At 45.0% G+C, this 20,967-nt stretch overlaps 2 protein-coding genes across 3 annotated transcripts; one reads left to right on the top strand and one right to left on the bottom strand.

Moving 5' to 3' along the window:
* Positions 1–2,520: 2,520 nt before the first annotated feature.
* On the bottom strand, positions 2,521–11,901 carry LOC306777839 (uncharacterized protein). Of its 2 annotated transcripts, none has more exons than XM_079269141.1 (2): positions 11,680–11,901; positions 2,521–11,193 (listed from the first exon to the last, which is right to left on the bottom strand). In XM_079269141.1, exon 2 carries the CDS (start codon positions 11,091–11,093, stop codon positions 3,048–3,050), a length of 8,046 nt encoding a protein of 2,681 aa, XP_079125267.1. In that variant the 5' UTR covers positions 11,094–11,193; positions 11,680–11,901; the 3' UTR covers positions 2,521–3,047. The 2 variants fall into 2 exon arrangements, with proteins under 2 accessions (XP_079125267.1, XP_079125266.1); XM_079269140.1 differs by having other exon boundaries at positions 2,521–11,172.
* Positions 11,902–14,588: 2,687 nt separating this feature from the next.
* On the top strand, positions 14,589–20,684 carry rmnd5b (required for meiotic nuclear division 5 homolog B). Its single transcript, XM_079268439.1, has 10 exons — positions 14,589–14,651; positions 15,990–16,160; positions 16,358–16,500; positions 16,582–16,719; positions 16,916–17,016; positions 17,376–17,542; positions 17,777–17,942; positions 18,116–18,218; positions 18,301–18,455; positions 18,598–20,684. Exons 2-10 carry the CDS (start codon positions 16,022–16,024, stop codon positions 18,659–18,661), a joined length of 1,176 nt encoding a protein of 391 aa, XP_079124565.1. The 5' UTR covers positions 14,589–14,651; positions 15,990–16,021; the 3' UTR covers positions 18,662–20,684.
* The last annotated feature ends 283 nt before the right edge of the window (positions 20,685–20,967 follow it).

Genomic DNA, 20,967 nt, shown 5'->3' with positions numbered 1-20,967 from the left:
TTAGTTAGAATCCCACTTCTATAAACTATTGATATCTAATCTCTGGCCGTACAAGCAGAGGGCACACGCTGGAAAATGTCAGGAAGCACATTGCACATTTTATTCCAAACAACTTACTTATCATCACTTAAAACTCTGCTTGTTATCTAGCTGCCTGGCCCATGCCACCCACTCTTTTCTACATTCCTGATACCAGAAAGACAATGTAGAGAGGACTTTTCCGTTGGCCAATCAGTCCCCCCGGTGGGTCCACATCAAACGCGGCATCCCACTCACTCCTGGGTGCGGCATGGATGACAGGACTCCTACAGCGTGTGTCCTCACTTTGTGGGTGGTAGAAAAGTGGTCACAGAACCATAACAATAATAGATGCACTGGAAAGAGTCCTAATGGTGTAATGGTGTCTGTTCAATGTGTATGTATGACTGGAATTCACCATCGTCACGCATGATGGGGAGGATGTGTCTGGAAAATGTTGATTCATTGTAATGATTAGTGGCTACATTATTATAGCTATTTAATATTTGTGTATTGTGTTATAGCACCTGTAAGTTATAGCAATCACCATTTTCCTGAAGGTGTGTCTTTGTAGACAGAGACTGCCTTCACAATAAACACGATAAAGCCACAATGTGCTATGAGCTGTTTCAAGGTTTGATGGATTATCTTTAAAACATTGCAGAACAGATCCTTTTACATTCGATTTGAGTGGGTTCTGGTTTTCACTCAGAAAAGATGGACTTAAAGCTGCATCTTGGAACAGGCCCAAGGTGTGTGGAAGTGTGTGTGTGTGTGTGTGTGTGTGTGTCTGGAAGTGATTTAGTATTAGGTGTGCCGGTGTGTTTATAGATTAGACTGTGTTCCTAAGGTGTGTCTGTCTCTAATTGGTATCCAGGTTGTGACAAAACAGGATCAAGGCAATAAACTTGATAGCCAAACATTGCATTCCATTGACCAGGAGGAAGTTGTAAAGAGGTGGATTGAGTACAAGTTTATTTTCGGTACACTATCAACTCACATCTTGAATTTAAGATTATTTTTTTAACCTGTGTGCTATCGCTAGTGTTTTGTTGTCACACGCTGTTGCTGTGCCACGATTACCTTTTTACTGATAAACATGGGGGCCGCCTTTCTTCTCACTTATATAACTTGCCCTAATAACGCATGGTTCAGTAACACGTTGGCTGTTGTGGGAACTAAGTCAGTCTCTTTCTAATCAGTAGGACATCACAGCATCTCTCTTCTGATTCAGTTGGCATTACTAACAACACACAGCTGTGGATAGGTCTCCAAGACCCACATACAGACGCCACACAATTTGCCAGGTGCTGTGAGTGTTATATCCCCTCCAGATGTGTGCCTGTGGGCCTTTGAGTTACTTCTGTCAGATGAAACAGGGTTTTGTTCAGTCAGACACAACCATACACACTCAAGCCCCTCTCAGCTACTGGTCAGAGCTCTCATTAATTTTCCTGCCATCCACATCAAAGAAAGGGGAGACCAATTGTGTCCCTCTGGACTAACACATTGGGCCCTGGTTTCTGTTAACGGGCTCAGGTTTTGATTAGGAAATCATTAAACTGTGTTTTAGAGTGACTGGTCCTTCTCACGAGAGGTTAGCAGATTGAGACAAACCTTCAGGATGGGGCTACCTGTGCTGCTCTGGTGGTCTGTGGCACCCTCCAGTGGTCACAGCTGTACAATGTGCTGATACAAATGCACAGCAGCATCAGAGAACACCTCTTTCATACTGAATATTAACGGTTTCTCTGTCTTGCAAAAGCAATGGCTGGTTAATAGCCATTTTAAATAACTTCCATGGCAATTCAGAATCCAACCAAAGATTGATAAATGATTATGATTAATCATTTGTGCTGTTGTAATAGTGACAGTGCCCTCTCAAGGCAAAGAAAAAAAAATGTCAGGGGTGCATAAATTGCTTCTTTTCAAAACTGGTCACAAAGCAGCAGCTGTCGAACATTTGATGCATTATAGTGGAAATATATAAATATATTAATGCGTTGTCTAAACTCATAAATGTTTTAAGATAGCCTCATTTATATGGTATACATGTGTACATTTGGTGTAGTGGTGCAGTGATGTGTGCCAGCACTATTGGCTGTGCACGGCCCACACCCTAAAACCTGTTACACTAACTCTTTATTATCCATTCTAGACAGATCTCTCACTGCTTTGTTTACCATTTGATTATGAAAACCACTGACTTTATAATATTTGTTAATGCATTACAATATTTTCCTTAAAATAATGCATTGCATTTTTCGATTCTGAAATGAATACAATGTTTAATGCAGTTACTGATTCAAATACCACAACATATGATGTTTTTGCAAGACTATATTTGCATGACAGTTTTACACTGTAGGCCTAATTACATGACCTGGTTCGTAAATAAATGCAGAGATAGGGAACCACAGAAATAATCTGTTGAAGATTGATGAAGATAGAATGTGAAGATAATAGAATATGAAGATAGATGAAGGCATTGGAGAGCAGAGCATTTCATACGTAACATGTTTTATTGGCATTGTTGTTGCAGACATCATGTGCACAAACTCACTCATCCAATATTAGAGTAACACAATAATAAAATAAACATGAGGTTCTTTTAAAACAGTGTTTTCACGTTTTTAGGAGATATTTGTTGTTAAAGTATGCACGTCAGTAAAACCTAATCATTTGTCGTGGCTGAGCAATACTGGTGAACGAACAGTATGATGTTTTTACCCTGTATCAAAAGTGACAAAAATAGAAATCGATCATTTTTAGATTTAAGAACACCTCATCAAAAACAAATCTCTTCCTCTCTTTTGTTTTCAAAACTATTAACTCAAGAATCAGATATCTTGCGCTATTAAATCAGTCCAGCACAGAACAAGCAGCAGCAAATAAACAACAACCAAAGAATTGCTTCAGTTGCAATGTGAAAACTCAAATAACATTACAGGCCAACATTAGACACCTCCTTTATACACTGTGTATTTAAAACCCAACAGGCTCCAGGAAGGCGGCCTCTGTCCTCTATTTCAGGACCTTTTCCCCCCTGTTGGGGGAAGGTTGGCGGGATGTTTGTGGTAATAGTCTGGTGGGGTGGGATTTGGGCTCGCATTCATCCCTGTAGGGACATAATACATGCTCTCCAGGTAGCTCTGGTCGAGCGGTGGATGGCTCTGAGGCTCTGGCTTGGACTGACCGGAGAGATTCCTGTAGCTGACCCCAGGCCCACCTGGGTGCATTGCTGCAGCGGTAGAGGCCTCAGGATATCGGGGTGGCTGAGGCTGGGCCTGGGGGTGGGCTTGGGGAGGAGGAGCTGCATAGGGCATGTACTGTGGAGCAGGAGCGTACATGTTTGGGTTGTGGACAGATGTGTAGGGGGTTGCTGCGGGAGGATACAGGCCTGAATGTGACATTGCTTGCTGCGGGATGAGCACCTCCACATATTGGCCTGTCTCTGGGTCAAACAACATTTTTCTCAGTGGCTGCACAGGCACCTCGATGTAAAAATACTTCCCTGTCTCAGGATCCAGGAGCACTCTGCGAGGTGTCTGTCCATAGCTGCTCTCTGAGTACAAACTGGAGCTGTCACCCCCATATTCAGAGCCATAGGACAGCCCCAGGCTTTGAGGGCCACACATGTACTGCGGATCCATTGGAGGTAGGCCAGGAGAAAGGCTGTGGCCCGGATCACTGTAAGCAGCCATGCCTGGAGGCTGTTGATGGGGGGATCTGTGGACAGGGGGTCGTCGAAGGTCAATATGCTGGGGTGGCTGCAGCGGGCGCTCAGCAGGGCAGGTCTGCATGAGTGAGGGGTGGGGAGGGCAGGGAGGAGGCTGGTGGAGAGGCTGGTACATGGCCGGTGGCTGGCTTGGACCAAGAGGACTTGATTTGGGAGAGCCGGGCTGGTAGCTCATCAGCTGAGCGTCAGATCTGCACTGGTAGAGACGGAGAGGAGGCTGAGCCACCGGGTAAGGCAACGCCTGGCCTGGAGAGTGTGGAGGGGCAGGAGGGGTGAGGTTATGGGGGCTGTGGTGATGGTGAGGAGGGGTGAGACCAGGGTGGGAAGGGCAGCCAGCTGTGCAGGAGCAGGGAGGAGGGCGGGACGAGGGTTGATAGCGATTTGACCTCCTGGAGGTCAGATCTGGGAGCATGAGGGGACTAAAGCTCTCTCTTTCATCGTAGCTCGGAGGGTCGTCTGAGGTATAAAACAGATGGTCATCTGTCCTTTGGGAGCGCTCGCTGGAGAGGGATCTGCGGCATCGCTGGGGTGTGTATCCTGGCACTTGTGTTGTGGAAACAGCTGCAGGTTGTTTTGTACTGTTTGAAGTTGCCGGCATAGCTTGTTCATGAGGGTATGCCGACCTGGTATACTGGGGTTGGCTGTCTAGATCCATAGCAGCTGGCTGGTTGGCTCCAGCTGATTCAGATCCAGGGACAGGGTTTGATTTGGGGTCAGAGACTGGACCCTGAGCTGAGGTGAAACCTGGCCCAGTGGATGATATTGGAGCTGTAGCTAAGGTTGTGGGTCTCTGTGTATATCTAGAACTCTGAAACGAGGCCCCTGGCCTTTGCTGCTGACCTCTGTTATTAGATGCCTCTGTCTCTGATGCTGTTGACTGGTTTGAGAGATTGGAGATGGTGGTTGATGTTGCTTTGCAAGATGGAGGTTTGAGGCTGGATACTGCAGACACAGCCAGTTTTCTTGTATAGTTTGACGTTGATGTGGACTCATTAGAGATCTTTCTATAGATTGTCGGTGACGACACAACAATTGTTTGAGGCCTCTCCTCACCTTGTGGTTTTACAGATGTTGCTGATGGTCTCTGCGCTTCACTTGGCATTGCTCCTAAATCTGCTGGTATGAATTTGCAGCTTGGTTTTGGAGGCACTGCTGGCTTTTGAGAAGTTTTAGCGATAGATTTAACCTCAATGGTTTGAGGCCTGCTGTTTCCTGTAACATTTGTGGGTGTCTCTTGTTTCTGTGTTTCTTTAGACAGCGACTTAACCTCAATTGCCTGTGGTTTGAATTTCCTTACTGCAGGGGACCTTGGGGGGAAAGTTGGATCTAGTCTTTTCACTGCTTCAAAATCTCCAAGTTCCTTGTGTCTGGCGGTAGGTGGTGTTTGCTCCTGCGTATTCCTTAGCGGAGAAGCACTTTTTTGCTTTGCTGTGTCTGTTACTGTAGGCGTACTGCTAACGCCCTCGTCTTCACTTGCCTTTGTGAGGGTGTCTGTGTTGTCAGATGCTGCTGAGGGGCCAGACGTGGTGGATGAGGAGGAGAATGTCCTCTCTCTATGAGACTCCAGCCGACCTCCATGTGAAGGACTCGGGGTCTGAAGGGGGATCTCCAGGCAGTTCACATGTTTACGTGGAACCCCTTTACCCCCAAGTCCATTCATATCACCCACCACTGCTCCAATGTCAGCTTGGTAGCCTTTCTCTTTCAATAGCATTGAAACTGAGTGGCCACCGCTAGCATGGTTACTGCCGGGGGTAGTGGGTCCAGGTGAGTGTGAAGCAGCTGGGGCTTGGATTAGGGTGGGAATCTCTTCCTGGGATGGAGATGCAGAAGTCTTGGTCTTACTGGATCCATCTCTTATTAACACTACAGCAGTGGACACCTCTCTTTCCTTACTGGGCAGTTTGTGGAGGCTGCCAAGCATGGGAGGCTTTCTCTCGGTCTTAAGCAGCACAGGTTTATCCTCATTGTCTGACACTTTATGTACATCCGTCGTAGTTTGTTGTGTTTCCGATGCCATGTTTACACCATGTTGACATGACTTTGCAATTGCTGCGTCTCCGGTTGTGTAACTCAGTGTGTTGTGTGATTCTCTGCTTACCTCTGTGACAAGCTTTTGAGCAGCCTGGGGTTTGTCACCTGGGTTCTCTGGGTCTTTCTTGCTGCGTGACGTTTTATTTTTGTCTTCTTTCCAGCAAACAGCCTTGTATTGTATTTGCATCGGCTGTGGATGAGACAGAGGACTTCCTTTGCTCTGAAGAGGTGGAGATAAGGTCAGCAGCTTTGAGTCTTTTACCTCCTCTTTCTGTTCTTCTCTCCTCTCCGCCCTGAATTCCTCCCTCCTTATCTCCTGCCTTACCTCCCTCTCCTCCCGTGCTGTGACCGCTTCCCTCCTTTCATCTTTGACTTCTTCCCTCCTATCCTCATTTAAAGTTTTCATCCTTTCTTCGTCCACATTTGATGGCATTACAGCACTAGTCGCCTTGAAGGACAGGTTATATGTATTTTTTACAAGCCGCCTCACATCTCTAACTTTGTGAATGGGGACCTTCACTTTATTATTCCCATTTCCTTCTTCTTCCTCTGTTTTCTCATCCACACTGGTATTTAGCCGTTCCTCCTTCAAATCTGGTGAAGAAGCCCAAGGTTTGCTCTGTGCCTCAGGTGTGAGACAGACATTTAGGGAGGCTCTCTTTTTCTCCACGGCTCTGAGCTTAATCTCCTGTGTTTGTGACATGTAAGCGCCCTTGGCATCTGGTTGCAGTTGTTTATGGTCCGCTGTGTTTTCACATTCCTGGTCTCCGTTTGTCACCCTGACTTGCATGCTGCTGGCTCCTGTGGCAGAAGCAGCTCCTGAGTTCCCGGCAGTGGCATTTGCTGAGTCACCACCCTCTCTTCCGTCCCATGTCTCACTGTCATCAGCTGGTTGTACTCCGGTTGTTGACTGTTTACTATCAAACGGCACTTTCAATTCTGATCTCATTTCGGAGCTTAATGAGGCTGCATTCGTGCTTTGAGAATCAGCCTCCTCACTCTCGGTCAGTGAAAAGTTAACACTTCGGCTGCTGCTGGATGAACTTGGCCTGTTACTGGATCTCGCTCCAAAGCTTTTTGGTGGTTTGGCTTCATCCCTTGTGCTTGGCTCTGCTCTCGCTGGGAGACCCTCAGATGAAAGACTGTGATCTGACTGAAAACTGGAACTAAGTTTGTGTGAGTCAGGTAGTGGGGACTCTTTGAGCGGTGCCGCTGCGCTTTCTGTTGGTCGTCTGTTTTCCTCAAAAGCGGGGCTCACTTCTTCTACTGCCTGCTCATCAGGTTGAGTGTCAACACTTTCCATCTTCTTGGACAACACACTCTTAATGAGACAAGTGGCCATCTTGGTTTTAGGGCATGTTTCATCCAGAGAAGCAGATTTCTGGAGTTTGGATATTCTTTCATTTTGTTGATTGCGCTCACGGCTGCGTTCAGAAGTGTAGCATTCTTGCATTGCTGCTGGTGTACTGTGTTGTCTCATGAACGTCTCACTGCAATGATTCTCTAGAGAGGGGCTTTCCACCATCACTGGTAACCCAGGACTACTATTTTCACTGCTCTCATCCTGCCTCCCTTCAGCATTACTCATTCTCTTCAGCTGGATCTGTCTCTTTGGCACTCCTCTTCTCACCCTCCTGGAGTCCTCTCTTTCCACGGCCACATCCACGCACTCAAAGCTGCCCATCTCATAGCGCCTTGATGGATCTTTGCCGTCTGAGTAGTATGCAAGTGGTTGCTGGAAGAAGAGTTCATCATTGTCCAGCCTGGGAGCAGAACCCCTGAAGTCAGCATAGGCCGGCCAGGCGGCACTAACCCCGGCTGGGCTCTCCTGTGTAGATGGTTGAGAAATGTTGGTAGATGAATGTTGGCTGGAGTTGTACATGTCAAGGTAATCTACCTCAGGGCTTGACAGGCTGCTGAAAGACAAGTCTGTGAACCATTTCACGTCATCGTCATCGTCTGCCTCATCAAGCTCACTTCCCATGCTGGAGCTGGAACTCCGGCAGGGCCTGTTTACGGCCACGCGTCCCAGAACACTCCTCTTGTTGTGTGGTGAAGGAGGTTGACGCCGTCTGCTAGGACCACCACCCCTGCTGTCTTGTTGGGAAGCAACTCTAAGCAGACTCTGTTGTTGCTGTAGCTGTCTGGTGGCAAGCAAGCTCTCTGAGTAGGAATGCACTCTTGGCAGTCCCTGGCGGGTCTCTCTGGTTGTGGGAGCTGTACTGCGCCTCGCAGGCCCTTTTCTATTCCTGGCATTGAATGACAGCTCAACCTGTTCCCCTCTGTAACTGGCGTCCCACTGCCCACCCTTCCCCTTTTCAGGAACCCGCTCCTCCCTCTTCTTTCTCTCTCTCTCAATCTCCCTATCCATTTTCCTCTGCCTACCTACCTCCCTTTCCTCCTCCAGCTCCATCTCCAATTGCCTGCCTTGCCTGACCCAATGGGCCTGGCTATTATTGTCCACATAGGCAACATTGGGGCTTTCCCTGTTTGTCATCACATTCTTTAAATTACCATTGGGTGAGGATGCTACAACCTGAGAGGGGCTACTGCTTCTGTTCTGCCACTGTCTGTATGGTTTCTCAGGGGCTATGATGTGGACAGGTGTAAACCTGGTGAGTGGCGGAGAGGGAGTCCGCCTTACATGGTGGGCCATGTCCTCTGTTAAACTCTCTCTGGTTTCTTGTCTAACTTTGGGAAACAGCTGTCGTCTTGCAAGCTCAGGTGTACAGGCAGATTTCAATGAGCTTCTGCTTTCAGAAGTTAGGGTGTACGTAGTGAATTGAGGTTGTGCGGTTTCCAGTCTCTGCACAGGTGAGGTGGTTGCAGCCCTGTGGACAGGTAAAATACCTGGACTCCTGTCTTTGGAGACCAGACGATTAGGAGAAGCAGACTTTATTTCAATGGGGAGATTATTATAAGTGTCTTCTTTCTCACCAAAGGTGGGGCCAAGGGTTTGTTTTTCCTCTCGGAAACTTGAGTTATCCTGAAGGTTTGCCTCCTTTGGTGTTGCTTCTCCTTTCTCTCTTCTTTGTTGTTTAAATGCGGGTGACACACTCTCTTTTGCCAAATGTGTTGGGTACTGTTTTTCTGTAATATCAACTGAAGAGGAATCCCCCTCAACCTCAGGTGTATTTCTTAGAGGAGGAGTAGGCCGGGTACAATCAGGGTTGTGCTCAGTAGAGAGGGTCACTTGTGAATGCTGATGATACCTCTGCTCAGGAGATGGGGCAACAGGTGATGGATCTCTACTTCTGTGCTGAGGCGAGGGACTTTGATACGTGTCAGATGAAGGGGTTTGATATCTTGGCTCAGGTGAGGGAGTGTGATGCTCTGGCTGAGGTGAAGGTGTTTGATACCTGGGTTGGTGCGACAGAGTTATTTCAGGCTGCAGGACAGAGCTTGTGAAGCCCGGTGTATGAGGTGAATCTCTTGGTGAACTGGTGGACTCTGCTACACTGCTCTGTATACTGTCTCTGCTTGGGGTAGGGCTCCTTGCTTCAGGGGACACAAGTGTCCTATCAGGCTCTGGGGTGGAGAGACGAGAGAGCTCGGGAAATGGGGGACTGTCCCTGTCCTCGGGCTGAACAACAGAGTAAGAAATCCCTGTTATGTGTGGGGACGAAGTGAGGCTTCTTGATGAGGCACCGTCAAAGTGAGGATCTAGGAAAGGAGATGCAGCTGTTGTTTCCACTTCAGAAGATGACTCTCTCCTACTGACCTCAGGGGAGGAAGCTGTAATCCTAATTTCAGGTGAGGGAGCAGTATATCTGTGCTCTGTGGGAGAGCAGCTGCTCGTAACTTCAGGTGATGGAGATAAGCTATAATTTACCACAGGTGAAAAAACCTGGGTCCTGCTCTCAGGAGGTGTTAAAATGTGTCTAATTTTATGCCAGGGGTCGGGAGACGGAGTTCTTGTCCCAGTCTTAGCTGGAGAAGCAGCACAGAGCAGGCCAGGTGAGGGAGCTTTGTGTGTCAACTCAGGTGAGACACTACTCTGCACAAGTTCAGGAGATGTTGTTGAAATAACAGGTGTGGGAGGTGTATGTCGTGGGGCAGGTGTAGATACAGCACTGACTCCTGTATCCTGGCTCTCAGGAGTCGTCGTAGCGTCTCCTTCCGCAGTTGAATAATCTGAAATCAGCTCAGGGGTGTGGATAGAATCTTCGTTCTCAGGTGTTGAGCCTCTGCTGAGGAGATCAGGCAGGGAGACCCTCCCTCTCAGCTCAGAAAAAGGAGATGATGCTTGCGTATCCGGGGAGTAGGGCCTATTGTTCAGCTCAGGAGAGGCCAGTGTTTCTCTCGACTGGGATGATAACTCTGTAATACTGGATGAAGGTAAAGGAGATAAAAGTGTGACTCCAGAATCAAACGCTGACTCTGTAAAATCCAGAAAAAAATCTTTGGATATGGTCTCAGGTGAGGGACTGCTTTTTTGATTAGAGCAGCTGCTCCTTGGCTCGGGGGAGCCTTGTTCGTCCCTGAACTCAGGTAATAACTGGGTGTTCACCGATTCACAGGAAGATGAGCTGACACAGTTCCTAGGCTCAGGGGAGGGACTTGGAGATAGAGACTGAAGTATATCTTTGAAAGTGGGAGTGGTTATTCTTGGATCCGTTTCTGAGTGAGCTTGTCTAGGACTAGGTGATGATGGCGAACACCTTTTTTCAACTGAGGAAGAAGACAAGGATGACGCTCTTCCCTCTGTACTGAGGGTAAAGGGGCTATTATGTCCAGGAGAGGGGGTGCTTTCACCAGTATTGAGGACTGATGACGATGGGCTCGCTGTACTAAACTGAGGTACTGGTGATTTCCTTTCTGGTTCTAAATTTGGGCTTCTGTCCTCAGAAACGTCTGAAAGCGCTGAGGTCAGTCCCTCACCCACCAGCTGCCTCCTCTTTGAAGACTCGTTCTGCAACAGGGGGCTGTAAACCCTTTCTCTTGAATCTTCAAAGCCCTCCTCTCCTTCACTGGAGCCCGGTGCAGTGTGGTAAGAGCCCGAGGAGTTGTTCAGATCATCCACCAGAGGTGATGCAGCAGATATGCCGTCCACCTCCCTCTGAGGAGGGACAAAGGCTCCTACAGCAGGGCTGCTTGAGAGGGAGGGTGACTCACAGTCGTCTCCAAAAATGTCACACAGGCAGGTGGTCTCGGAAATGGCACTGCGCTGACTGGGGACGTTGATGATGTCGAAGAGTTCAACGTGGTTGGGGGTGCCGTCACGATGGCACAGGGAATAGGTGTGGTGGGGTACACTGCGCAGGAAGGAGTAGCTGTCCCCCTGGAGAGTCCAGCTGTCCATCGCTCGTCCACAAGCTCCAAATTCTCACTGTGGCCAGTCCAGTCTGCTCCTCTGGTCTGCTTTGGGCTCTGTTCCTGGACTGGAAGCAAGATATGGTCACCTGAAGGGTGTGCAGCTCATTCATTTAAATCACCAACACTGATGAATACTATTATGATGTAAAAGCTTATTCAAAGAAAATATAGAGGCTATTAACTCTGCATTGTTCTTGTTTTGTTAGCTTGCCAACAACAAATATAGCTTTCAACCCTCAACTGTCCAGAGTATAACCGCCATATATGGAGATATTGCCAACCTCAAAAGGGGTTCAGAACAGAAATGTAACTGTGGGTATGTCCTAAAAAGCAATAGCAAGCAACTTGAAATTAAAACAATACAAACATACAAAAGATTTCATCATGATTTGCAACTTATTTTGAATGAGATTTATTCGTCTTCGATTGAAACTGACAATGGTTAGATTAGCTCCGCCAAATACATGGCCTTTATCTTAACTTTCCACTTTGCCTTGGTGCACGATGACAAGAGAGAGAGAGAGAACCTGCTCCCCATGCAGCAGAGAAAAACAGAATGATTGGTACTGTACCTTCGACCAATGATGAGGCTTTACCGAGGGCATGGAGTTCCTCTGTGTTGCAATATCTGCCCCACATCCACCAAACTGTCTCTCAAAATCCACAGCACATTGCTCGTTTGCAAGACCCGATCCAGGACTGAGAAGCTCTGTACAGCCCAGACTGGCAGAGCCACACTGGCTAGACAACTTCAGAATGTAAATGCACTGCCATGTATCAGACTTGAATAGAAAAAGCAAAGAGAGGCATCTCACTCAGACCCATTGCATCCTCCAATCTCCAATCCTCCATCTCTATTTCGGCCACTCCCCTCTGAGCTGGCCTCAGAGAAATTGCTTACAGAGTAACCTGGATCTTTTTTTCTCTCTCCGGGCTGAGGTTTGGTTGGACATTGGCTTTCCTGTGTGAGCTGGACTAAGGGGGGGGGGGGGGGGGGGGGGGCGGCACTGGGGGGTGGGGGGTTTATAGTTAGAAGCAGGTGCTGATCCGGCCAGGATAGATGAGTGTGCCTGGAATCTGACACTTACAGCTAGATCAGTCACAGGCTCGTCTATATATAGACCCATACTATCAGGGCCAGATAGCCATAGCTTCAGCTTCTCGCCTGGGAACGCTGGTGGGGAAAGAAAGGGGAAATACAAAGCTTGAAGTACAGCCCACACATTGTCCACTTAACCTCACATGTGAGGTTACTTAACATTGAGGGTGTGGGGAATGTATGTATGATTGGGTTTGTATGTGTGTGTGAATGCTACTTTAAAGTGTAACTGGGGTACAACAGGTCAAAGTTGAACATAGACCACCCAACTTTGGCAGCTCACATGCTGAACTCCTGTGCATGGTAGCTGACAACATTCTTTAAAGTGCTTTCACATGTTTTAAGTCACATTTTTCCTTTTTCATGTCTGGATATTTTAAGATCACTACCGCCATTGGACATTTTTTTGCTTCAAATTCACTTTTAAGCTTTCTTGTCATTCAACAACATATGCTAACACGTTTGATTAAAAGCAATCATGCTATTTCACTGTGCTTATTATTGTTGCTACAATAGCAGGAGCCTCTAAGCCACGTTGTGGCTGTCTGGGCATGTTTGATGGTAAACCCTCTGTCCCAAACCTAATACCTCATGAGATTACCATTCATTCTCAGTCATTAAGTCTCTCAGGGAAAGCCAATGGAAAATCTTTGATTGCAGCCCGACTAAATAGCTAGTGCTATGACTGAGGGTATATGTGTTGAATCAAGCAGTTGATGCAACACTAAAAAGTCAACTATCTATTAAATGTATGGCATTATACATATGCAATTTGTCCCTTTTACTGTCTGAAGTGTCACACATGGCCACAAGTGCACATATTATTAGTGTGGCTGGCCAAAATAGGAACTCAGTCCATAACCTTGGCGGAGTTGTCTCTTTCACAGAGCGATACTATTATTTTTTTTACATCATTAATGCTGTATAAACTCATTCATTTACAAACCACTTTCAGCGATATCATGTAAATGATTTAATATTTCATTAGAGGCTCTAATGACATGGCAAACATAAATCATCATCCCTTTAAACTCTAGGCACTAAGGAGAGGTGGATGACTATATCCAGTAAGCACTATCGCATTATGTTATAAATAAACACTGATATTACTTGAAAAACGCAGAGTGAAAGTGTAAAACATGATCATTCAGAACTGTAAAGTTTCAAAAGGTTGGAGAGGCCAACATGCATGTGTGCTGGGTAAGAGATAGTGGGAACTAAAGTGCAACGATGTGCTGATATATTTGAACCGCTGTGGTTAATGGCAGCGCAGTAGGCTGGTGGAGGACTCAGAGGGAAAGAATGATGAGCACCTCAGCAATGAGAAGCTTTCGTGTAGATCACTGATTCGTCACACCAGCCTGCACAAGTCCAAAGACCTCACCCACCATCAGCAATGCAACACACCATAAAGTTGTGCATGAAGAATACACTGCGGGGGCCATCTATAAGCAGACAAAAGTATAACAGCACTTTCATAAGAAGACAAATAAACATGCTTCATACTTTTTCTGCTTGTGTTCTATTTGTGGGATATGATGCTAAGCAAGGGTTCAGTCTCATGATGGCTATTTAAATGCCAGTATTTTATGACAAAGAATATAAACATAAGATCACATGTCAAATCTACCTTTTTTTTAAACTGACCTAGTTCCTCTTTTAGCCAGGCTCTATACAAGCCACATTTATAATACTCAGTGGTGAATGTAACTATGTACATTTAGTATTCATTTTGCTTCTTGTCTTAAATTACGTTGCACTGAATAACTTTGAGGTTTAAACAAAAGTTGAACAAAATTGAATACTTTTTCTGGGAGTACTTTTCTCAATGCATGCTTTTTTACTTGTAATTAAGTACTTTTACAGTGCGGTATTGGTACTTTTATTTAAGTAAAGGATCTGAGTACTTCGCAATATTTTAATTTCAGTGTTGGACAACTTTGAGGTATTGTACTCCACATGAATATTTCTATTTATGCTACTTTATACTTTAACTCCACTCCCTCAAATATTGTATTTGTTTACTTCACTGTATAGATATGCATGCTATACTAACATTAATTATTTTGCGGTTCAAGACTTTACATACATAACACATGATTGATGAAACTACCCGAGTAAGTAGTTAAAATGAGCTCTACATTGACCAGCTGTAACATTAAAATGTTGTTTACATGCTGATACATATAGTATCCTTACTGTGCCAACCTTTAAATGATAAGTTGTGACAGCTCCAAGACGCCCGTGTGCAAAAGGGAGAACGTTAAAATCATATTGTACGCGGACAGCTGGTGTTTGATGTCGCAGAGAGAATAACTTTTATTGTGAAATGTCCAGTCTAGGCTGAATGCGACACAGGAAGATCCGCATTACGACTGCTGGTGAAGTGTTGCCATAACAGGCAAGTGGCTAACGCTAATGTTTGCTAACTAATTAGCAGGATAGGTGAGTGGTGCTTATTTCAACGTATCTTATAATTCGGTTAAAGGCGATAGATGTTTCAGGTGTTGGGATGATGCAAACCAATGAAGACAAGCGGGTTGTCATTCTCTCCTGAAATAATTTGGGCCTTGTCAGTCAGCAGCTGGCTAACATCAACTAACAGCTAGCCTAGTAGCTGCTAGCAATGGCGAGCTTTTGCAGCTAGCCAGACACTGACACCGTTTGTTTATGTTAGCTGTGCGGCTCCTTCATGTTATAACTTACGGCATCGAATCAAAACACATAGTTAGTAGTTTGTGGCATTTAGTATTTATCGTTGTTAGTGAGTAATACAAATTAGAAAGGTGGCATTTTCAATATTAAAAGAGAAACACAGCTCGCGTTTATGTTGGTTAGCTCTATTACGGTTACTGCTAGGTGGACATTTTCTGTATTCGGCTTATAATGGGTGAGTTACAGTAAAGCTATACCTACCAATGACTTTGTGCTTTTTATAACAAGAAAGAAATACTACCCGAAGTCAGACCAGATGCTCTAACAAAATCACTGACATGTTCTTTCGTTGTCAGACAATTCATTTGTACTTGTCTGGTTGATAGCTAGTGGTGACTTACGTTAGTAAACACCAGGCCGCAGAGTGCCTGCGTTTAACGGTTTAAAGGCCTTGCTGGTTGCTAGCAAACTTTTAATCAGGGCAGTACTTCAGGGTCGGTTTGCGTCTTTATTCTCTGGATAAAAAGATGAATGTCTACCAGCTGTCAAATGTGTTTTTAAAACGTGGTAGCACAGCGTAGACCGCTGTGTGACTATCATGGGATTGTCAGCATGATCAGATTTGTCAAATACTGCAGACAACTGGTTAAAGACAACATTAAAGAAATGGCATCAGATCCTACAGCTTTTTTTTACAGGTCCACAATCTAAATTTGTAGGAGTTTATTTTGTGTTGTATCCTCTGCAGCAAACTACAGAGAGCTGCAAACTAACGAGAGAAAACGAAAACCTACATTATTCCAGCCTGATCTATGCATTAGCTGGCCAACATATCACTAGTGCGTGTCTGTTGGCCGAAGATATATTTGAGATAGTTTACCATGCCATGACATTGCACTGACAAGTTCATTTTTTTAACATTAAAGGTCACACCTAGGACATATCTTGGTCACAAATCTTAACAAAATAATTGTAATGAAAAAAGGATTTATTGTGCTTTGTATGAAGGTAAAATGATAAAGAAATAAAATAAAAAGTTTAAATTAGAATTGATCAAATTATCTATATTTGTACTTTTTCTAAAATAAAAATGGCTTTGACTTGTAGTTTTTTCTCTCTCTCATCCAGGTGTTGTGTGTGTGCGTGTTCCAGCCTGAACCATGGAACAGTGTGCTTGTGTTGAGCGGGAGCTGGAGAAAGTGCTTCATCGCTTCGTAATGTACGGCCACCAGTCTGAGGAGAGGCTAGACGAGCTCCTGCGCAGCGTCTGCGAGATACGAGGGCAGCTGGTCGCTTTTGGTAAGACAAACTGTTTGCACACAAGGTGACCGAACACTCTGAAGATATTTTCTCAGCGTTTTTTTAATTTCTTTGTATTTAAATTAAAAGGGTGCTTTGTTTTTTACGCTTCATCCGAGCTGTATCGTAATGAATCGCTCACATAATATTGTAGAAATGCAGAGTGAAGACTTTTTTTTTCTTTTTCTCTCTTGCAGGAGTACAAGATGCAGACTTATCGGTCCTATCTCAGACTATGGCACAGTGTTGTAAGAATATCAAAGAAACAGTGCAGATGCTAGCCTCCCGACATAAGGACATCCATGGCAGTGTGTCCAAAGTGGGCAAAGCCATTGACAGGGTAAGGACTCGCGAAACAACTTTATTTAACATTTAACAATGGGCGGACATGAACTTAACCATTTGACGTGCTTCTCTGCAGAATTTCGATGCAGAGATCAGTGCTGTGGTGGCAGAGACGGTGTGGGACACCCCGGAGAGACAGAAATATCTGAGTGAGACAATTGTGGAGCACCTGTACAGACAAGGGATGCTCAGTGTAGCAGAGGATCTTTGTCAGGTCAGTAACCGTGAAGCCATCAATATGTTTTTGGTGTAATTTGACGGCTTTAAGATGATTCCTATTTGAAATGTATCGGTGCAAATTGAGGCAACATTATGGGCCTTCAAATCTGGTATAACCCTTGTTTTTTTTAAGTCGGGATAATTAATGTAAGAATTCTTGATAATTGAAAATACACTTGTCTGTTTTCCAGGAGTCTGGTGTAGTTATAGATATGAGTATGAAGCAGCCTTTCCTGGAGCTGAACAGAATCCTTGAAGCTCTGAGGATGCAGGACCTCAGGCCGGCACTGGAGTACGTTTTATTTTTCCCCACAATCTGTGTCTAGATGGTCATCATCATTGTAAAGAGAATAAAATGACTCAGACTATTTTCACACATGGATGAAGATAGATGTTATAGCTGCTTTACGTTAAAACGCACGACAAGAAGTACAAAAACCTTTATCAATACAATGTATCATGGGGAAGAATGACATAAACGAGATAGTTGTTTGGTACTTCTCCCATCTGGATGTCTCCTAAAACTTATTCTTTATTGACATTAAGATGAAGTGTACTTTGATCATGCCAAATACATCCCTTTTGAACACCTAGTGATGATTAAATGAACACTGTCGACATAGTTGACTGTACTTATTCTCGTCTTCTTAGGTGGGCTGTGACGAATCGGCAGCGCCTTTTGGACCTGAACAGCAGTCTAGAGTTCAAGTTGCACCGCTTGTACTTCATCAGCCTGCTCGGTGGGGGAATCAACAACCAAATGGAGGCCTTGCAGTACGCCCGGCACTTCCAGCCCTTTGCCTCTCAGCACCAGAGAGGTAGAAGGCACACAGTGTGAAACCTGTCGACACAAACGCACAAAGATGCTGAACTTGAGTTGTGTTTCACTGTTTTTCTTAACCTTGAAATAATTAAGAGACTCTTAATTGCAACCAATAAAGAACGAATGTGTTCTTAAGGCCAATACACGATTATTTTGAGGCTTACCTCACAAACTCTCATGTAATATTTGATTTAGTCGTTCTCCACACTTTGCACTTTTGTCCATGCAGATATTCAGATCCTGATGGGCAGCCTGGTGTACCTGCGTCACGGCATCGATAACTCTCCGTACCGCAGTCTGCTGGAGACAAATCAGTGGGCCGAGATCTGTAACATCTTCACCAGGGATGCCTGCGCTTTACTGGGTCTCTCTGTAGAGTCTCCACTCAGTGTTAGGTGACAAACCCACCAACGACACACACGAGTCATCTCTCACTCACTTTACAATCTTTACATGTATAAAGGTCAGGATGAAGTATAAACTGTGCCATCACCATGTAGCTTGTGTGCTTAAATGATTTCATCAAAAGTTGGACTTAATCAATGCTGCCACGTCTATTTCTCTGCAGTTTTGCATCAGGCTGTATGGCTTTGCCAGTGCTGATGAACATCAAGCAGGTGATCGAGCAGAGACAGTGCAGCGGAGTCTGGACGCACAAAGACGAGCTGCCTGTAAGTCGCTGCTGGTTTCCCAGAGGCATCTTCAACTCCTTTTTCACCGTTCAACTGACTCCCATCATGTCTCTTCCTGTAGATTGAAATCGACCTCGGGAAGAAGTGCTGGTACCACTCTGTGTTCGCCTGCCCGATCCTCAGGCAGCAGACCTCGGAGAGCAATCCTCCCATGAAGCTCATCTGTGGCCACGTCATCTCCAGAGATGCCCTCAACAAACTGACTAACGCTGGGAAGTAAGTCAGCAATACAGCCCGGTTCATTCATTGATGTGTGCATGGGAGGATAAGGTTGTGTGAGTAGCTTAGGTTGAAAAAAACAACAACCTTGTGTTGTATGATCTTGGATCTTCTTACACTCCCCCCGTCTCGTCCTCAGGTTGAAATGTCCGTACTGCCCCATGGAGCAGAATCCGTCACATGCCAAGCAGATCTACTTTTGATACCGCACATTTCCTCACAAGTAAGGATGAAGTTCCCTGGAGCTCTTTTGTGTTTCCAGGACCGTTTGCTCTGGCCCTTTTTCCTCTGTCCCTGGCCTCCTGGCCTTTTTATTGTAAGCATTAAGGTTTTGTCCCAGTGCTCCTCTGGACAGCCTTGGCCTTCCCGTCACCCACCTCGGACCCTCCAACTTTGCGTAGTGTACAGAGTCCAGCGGGGATGGTCCAACTACAGCCTGTAGTAAAGAGAGGAGTCTGTCAGTAATGAGGAGCATCCTCACAAAGAAGCACCTCCTGGAAAAGGTTCATTCATTGAAACTCATTTGCAAATGCCTGCAGAGTTATAGGCTTATCTTTCTTAAGTATGTAATACTTTATAGTGGTTTTTTTCCGGCTTTATAAAACTGTTTGAGTTGGATGACTGCTTCTCTTTTTTTTTTTTCTCTTCTTCTTTGTGACAGAAGCAGTTGAATGATTATGGATGAGTGAGTGTGGGTAAATGGTTTAGATAGGCAGTTTTCAGAATGGTAATAAAGTGCTATGATACATGGGGGAAAGAAAAAAAGCTGTCGCAGGTCTATTATTTGCTGGTGGAGGGAACTGTGGAGGTTGCTTTTGAACCGAACTCTTGATTGTGACCCATTACTTCTCCATAATGTAATAAAGGCCTCACGTAGCTTGAAAGTCTCTGTTGGCTGATGTAACCGTTTGAGCAGCAAAACAATTCACCCATCAATGCAGGAACAGCTTTTCATTTTATTTTATTTTTTTCCCGTGACTGACTGCACCAGCAAGACCTTTCCTCATTGTAGAAGCTATTTATCTTGTCCTATGTATGTATTTAACAAACGGTGACAAAAAGGAAACAAAAAAAATATATACTACTGTGAAATGTGCTTTGTTTCTATTTTTCATTGCAACCGCCACAACGGCTCATGTAAAAAAAAAAAAAAAGGTGAATTAAACTGAACAGCAAACATGCATAATCGACACTACTGCGCGACTCTCCGAAGCACCGACTCGACAGTTCACATCGCGGTTGTGCCGTCGCCTCACTCTGCCCCGCATTGTGTGTCCTAAGCTTGCAAGCCATGTGATTTGGAGCTGTAACGTGGTGTGATGGTAGCCGTACGGTCCGACTTGCACTGACTGCAGGCTTGTGATTCAGCTTTACTCGTCGTGGGTGGGGAAGTCCTCTGATCATTGTGGCTGTTGTTTAATATATACTTAGAACATAGCTTTTATTTGAGATGGAGTCAAAATAGAAACAATAAAATCCATACATTTCCTCAGGGCTCATCGTAACAGTTCATACCACATAATGCAGTTAGCATTAAAGTTGTACATTTATATATATATATATATGAGTCTTGAACAAAGATGACGCATATATCACTGCTGAGGCTCATGGTTTGGGTGTTTATTAGAGTTTGTATATATTATTCAGCTGGTGTTGTGTAACCATACACAGGGAGGGGGGGGACGTGTCATGGTCTGAGGCATTTGGGTGTACCATGTATGTTTTAGATGATCAATAATAAAAGTGCAAGTTCCCCGTGTCCTCTGGGAAATGGTGATGTCACCTCACACTCCAGTGAGGCAAATGTGTTCAGCAAGCACCGCACCAGCATAGCTCACACTGATGACGCAACATTACACTTGATTTTAAGTCAGAGTTCAAGATTTCTTTTTTTTTTTATCTTCGTTTCATTAGGAAATGTTTTGTGTGGACTTTTGCTGAATTTCCTGTTTTCCTTTCTTTGGTTTGACAATCATTCGTTGCTTCAGATAGACCGCTAGCGCTCCGTATGCTTCTGTCGTATTACTTTTTGTTGGATGTTTGCATTTCCTGCTTGTGTGTGTTATGCAACTTTTATTGTAAATATTTACCCTCTAACATGTTTCATATACTTGCATCTGAAATTAAAATAAAAATTGATACTCCAAGTCAGTTTTGGAGGCGTGTAATGGCGTTTGACGGTGGCCTGCTCCCACCATAACTCACTGACTCATGGATTTAAAGCTGCTCGGCCTTCCTTTCCTCACCACTTGGTGGCGCTGTTGTTGCATTATCCAAACTCGGACTAAATAGCTTCGAAGTCTATTAGATCTCAAGCTAAAGGGTTTTAAATTTGAATGAGTTTCACAACAAGGAACCATTTATTTTCCTACATGAATTAATGTTGAATAATTGTGTGAATTCATCAGATAAGCTGCGCTGATGGCAGTCAGTACTGCAGTCCTCCTACAGACTGATAACGTGTGAGGTAAGAGTCCGTTCTCATCCCACTACAGTGAACCACGGCTGG

This window comes from Melanostigma gelatinosum (assembly GCF_949748355.1).
Source record: "Melanostigma gelatinosum genome assembly, chromosome: 5".
Taxonomy (NCBI): Eukaryota; Metazoa; Chordata; class Actinopteri; order Perciformes; family Zoarcidae; genus Melanostigma; species Melanostigma gelatinosum.
The sequence above is the reverse complement of the archived record's forward strand: the minus strand, read 5'-3'. Positions and strand labels throughout refer to the sequence as shown.

Bases quoted from the DNA above. Each gene is read 5' to 3' on its own strand.
- LOC306777839 (XM_079269141.1), bottom strand. From the start codon at position 11,093: ATGGACAGCTGGACTCTCCAGGGGGACAGCTACTCCTTCCTGCGCAGT.
- rmnd5b (XM_079268439.1), top strand. From the start codon at position 16,022: ATGGAACAGTGTGCTTGTGTTGAGCGGGAGCTGGAGAAAGTGCTTCAT. The intron at 16,161-16,357 runs GTAAGACAAACT...TCTCTCTTGCAG, and splicing joins AGGGCAGCTGGTCGCTTTTG to GAGTACAAGATGCAGACTTA. The intron at 16,501-16,581 runs GTAAGGACTCGC...GCTTCTCTGCAG, and splicing joins TGGGCAAAGCCATTGACAGG to AATTTCGATGCAGAGATCAG.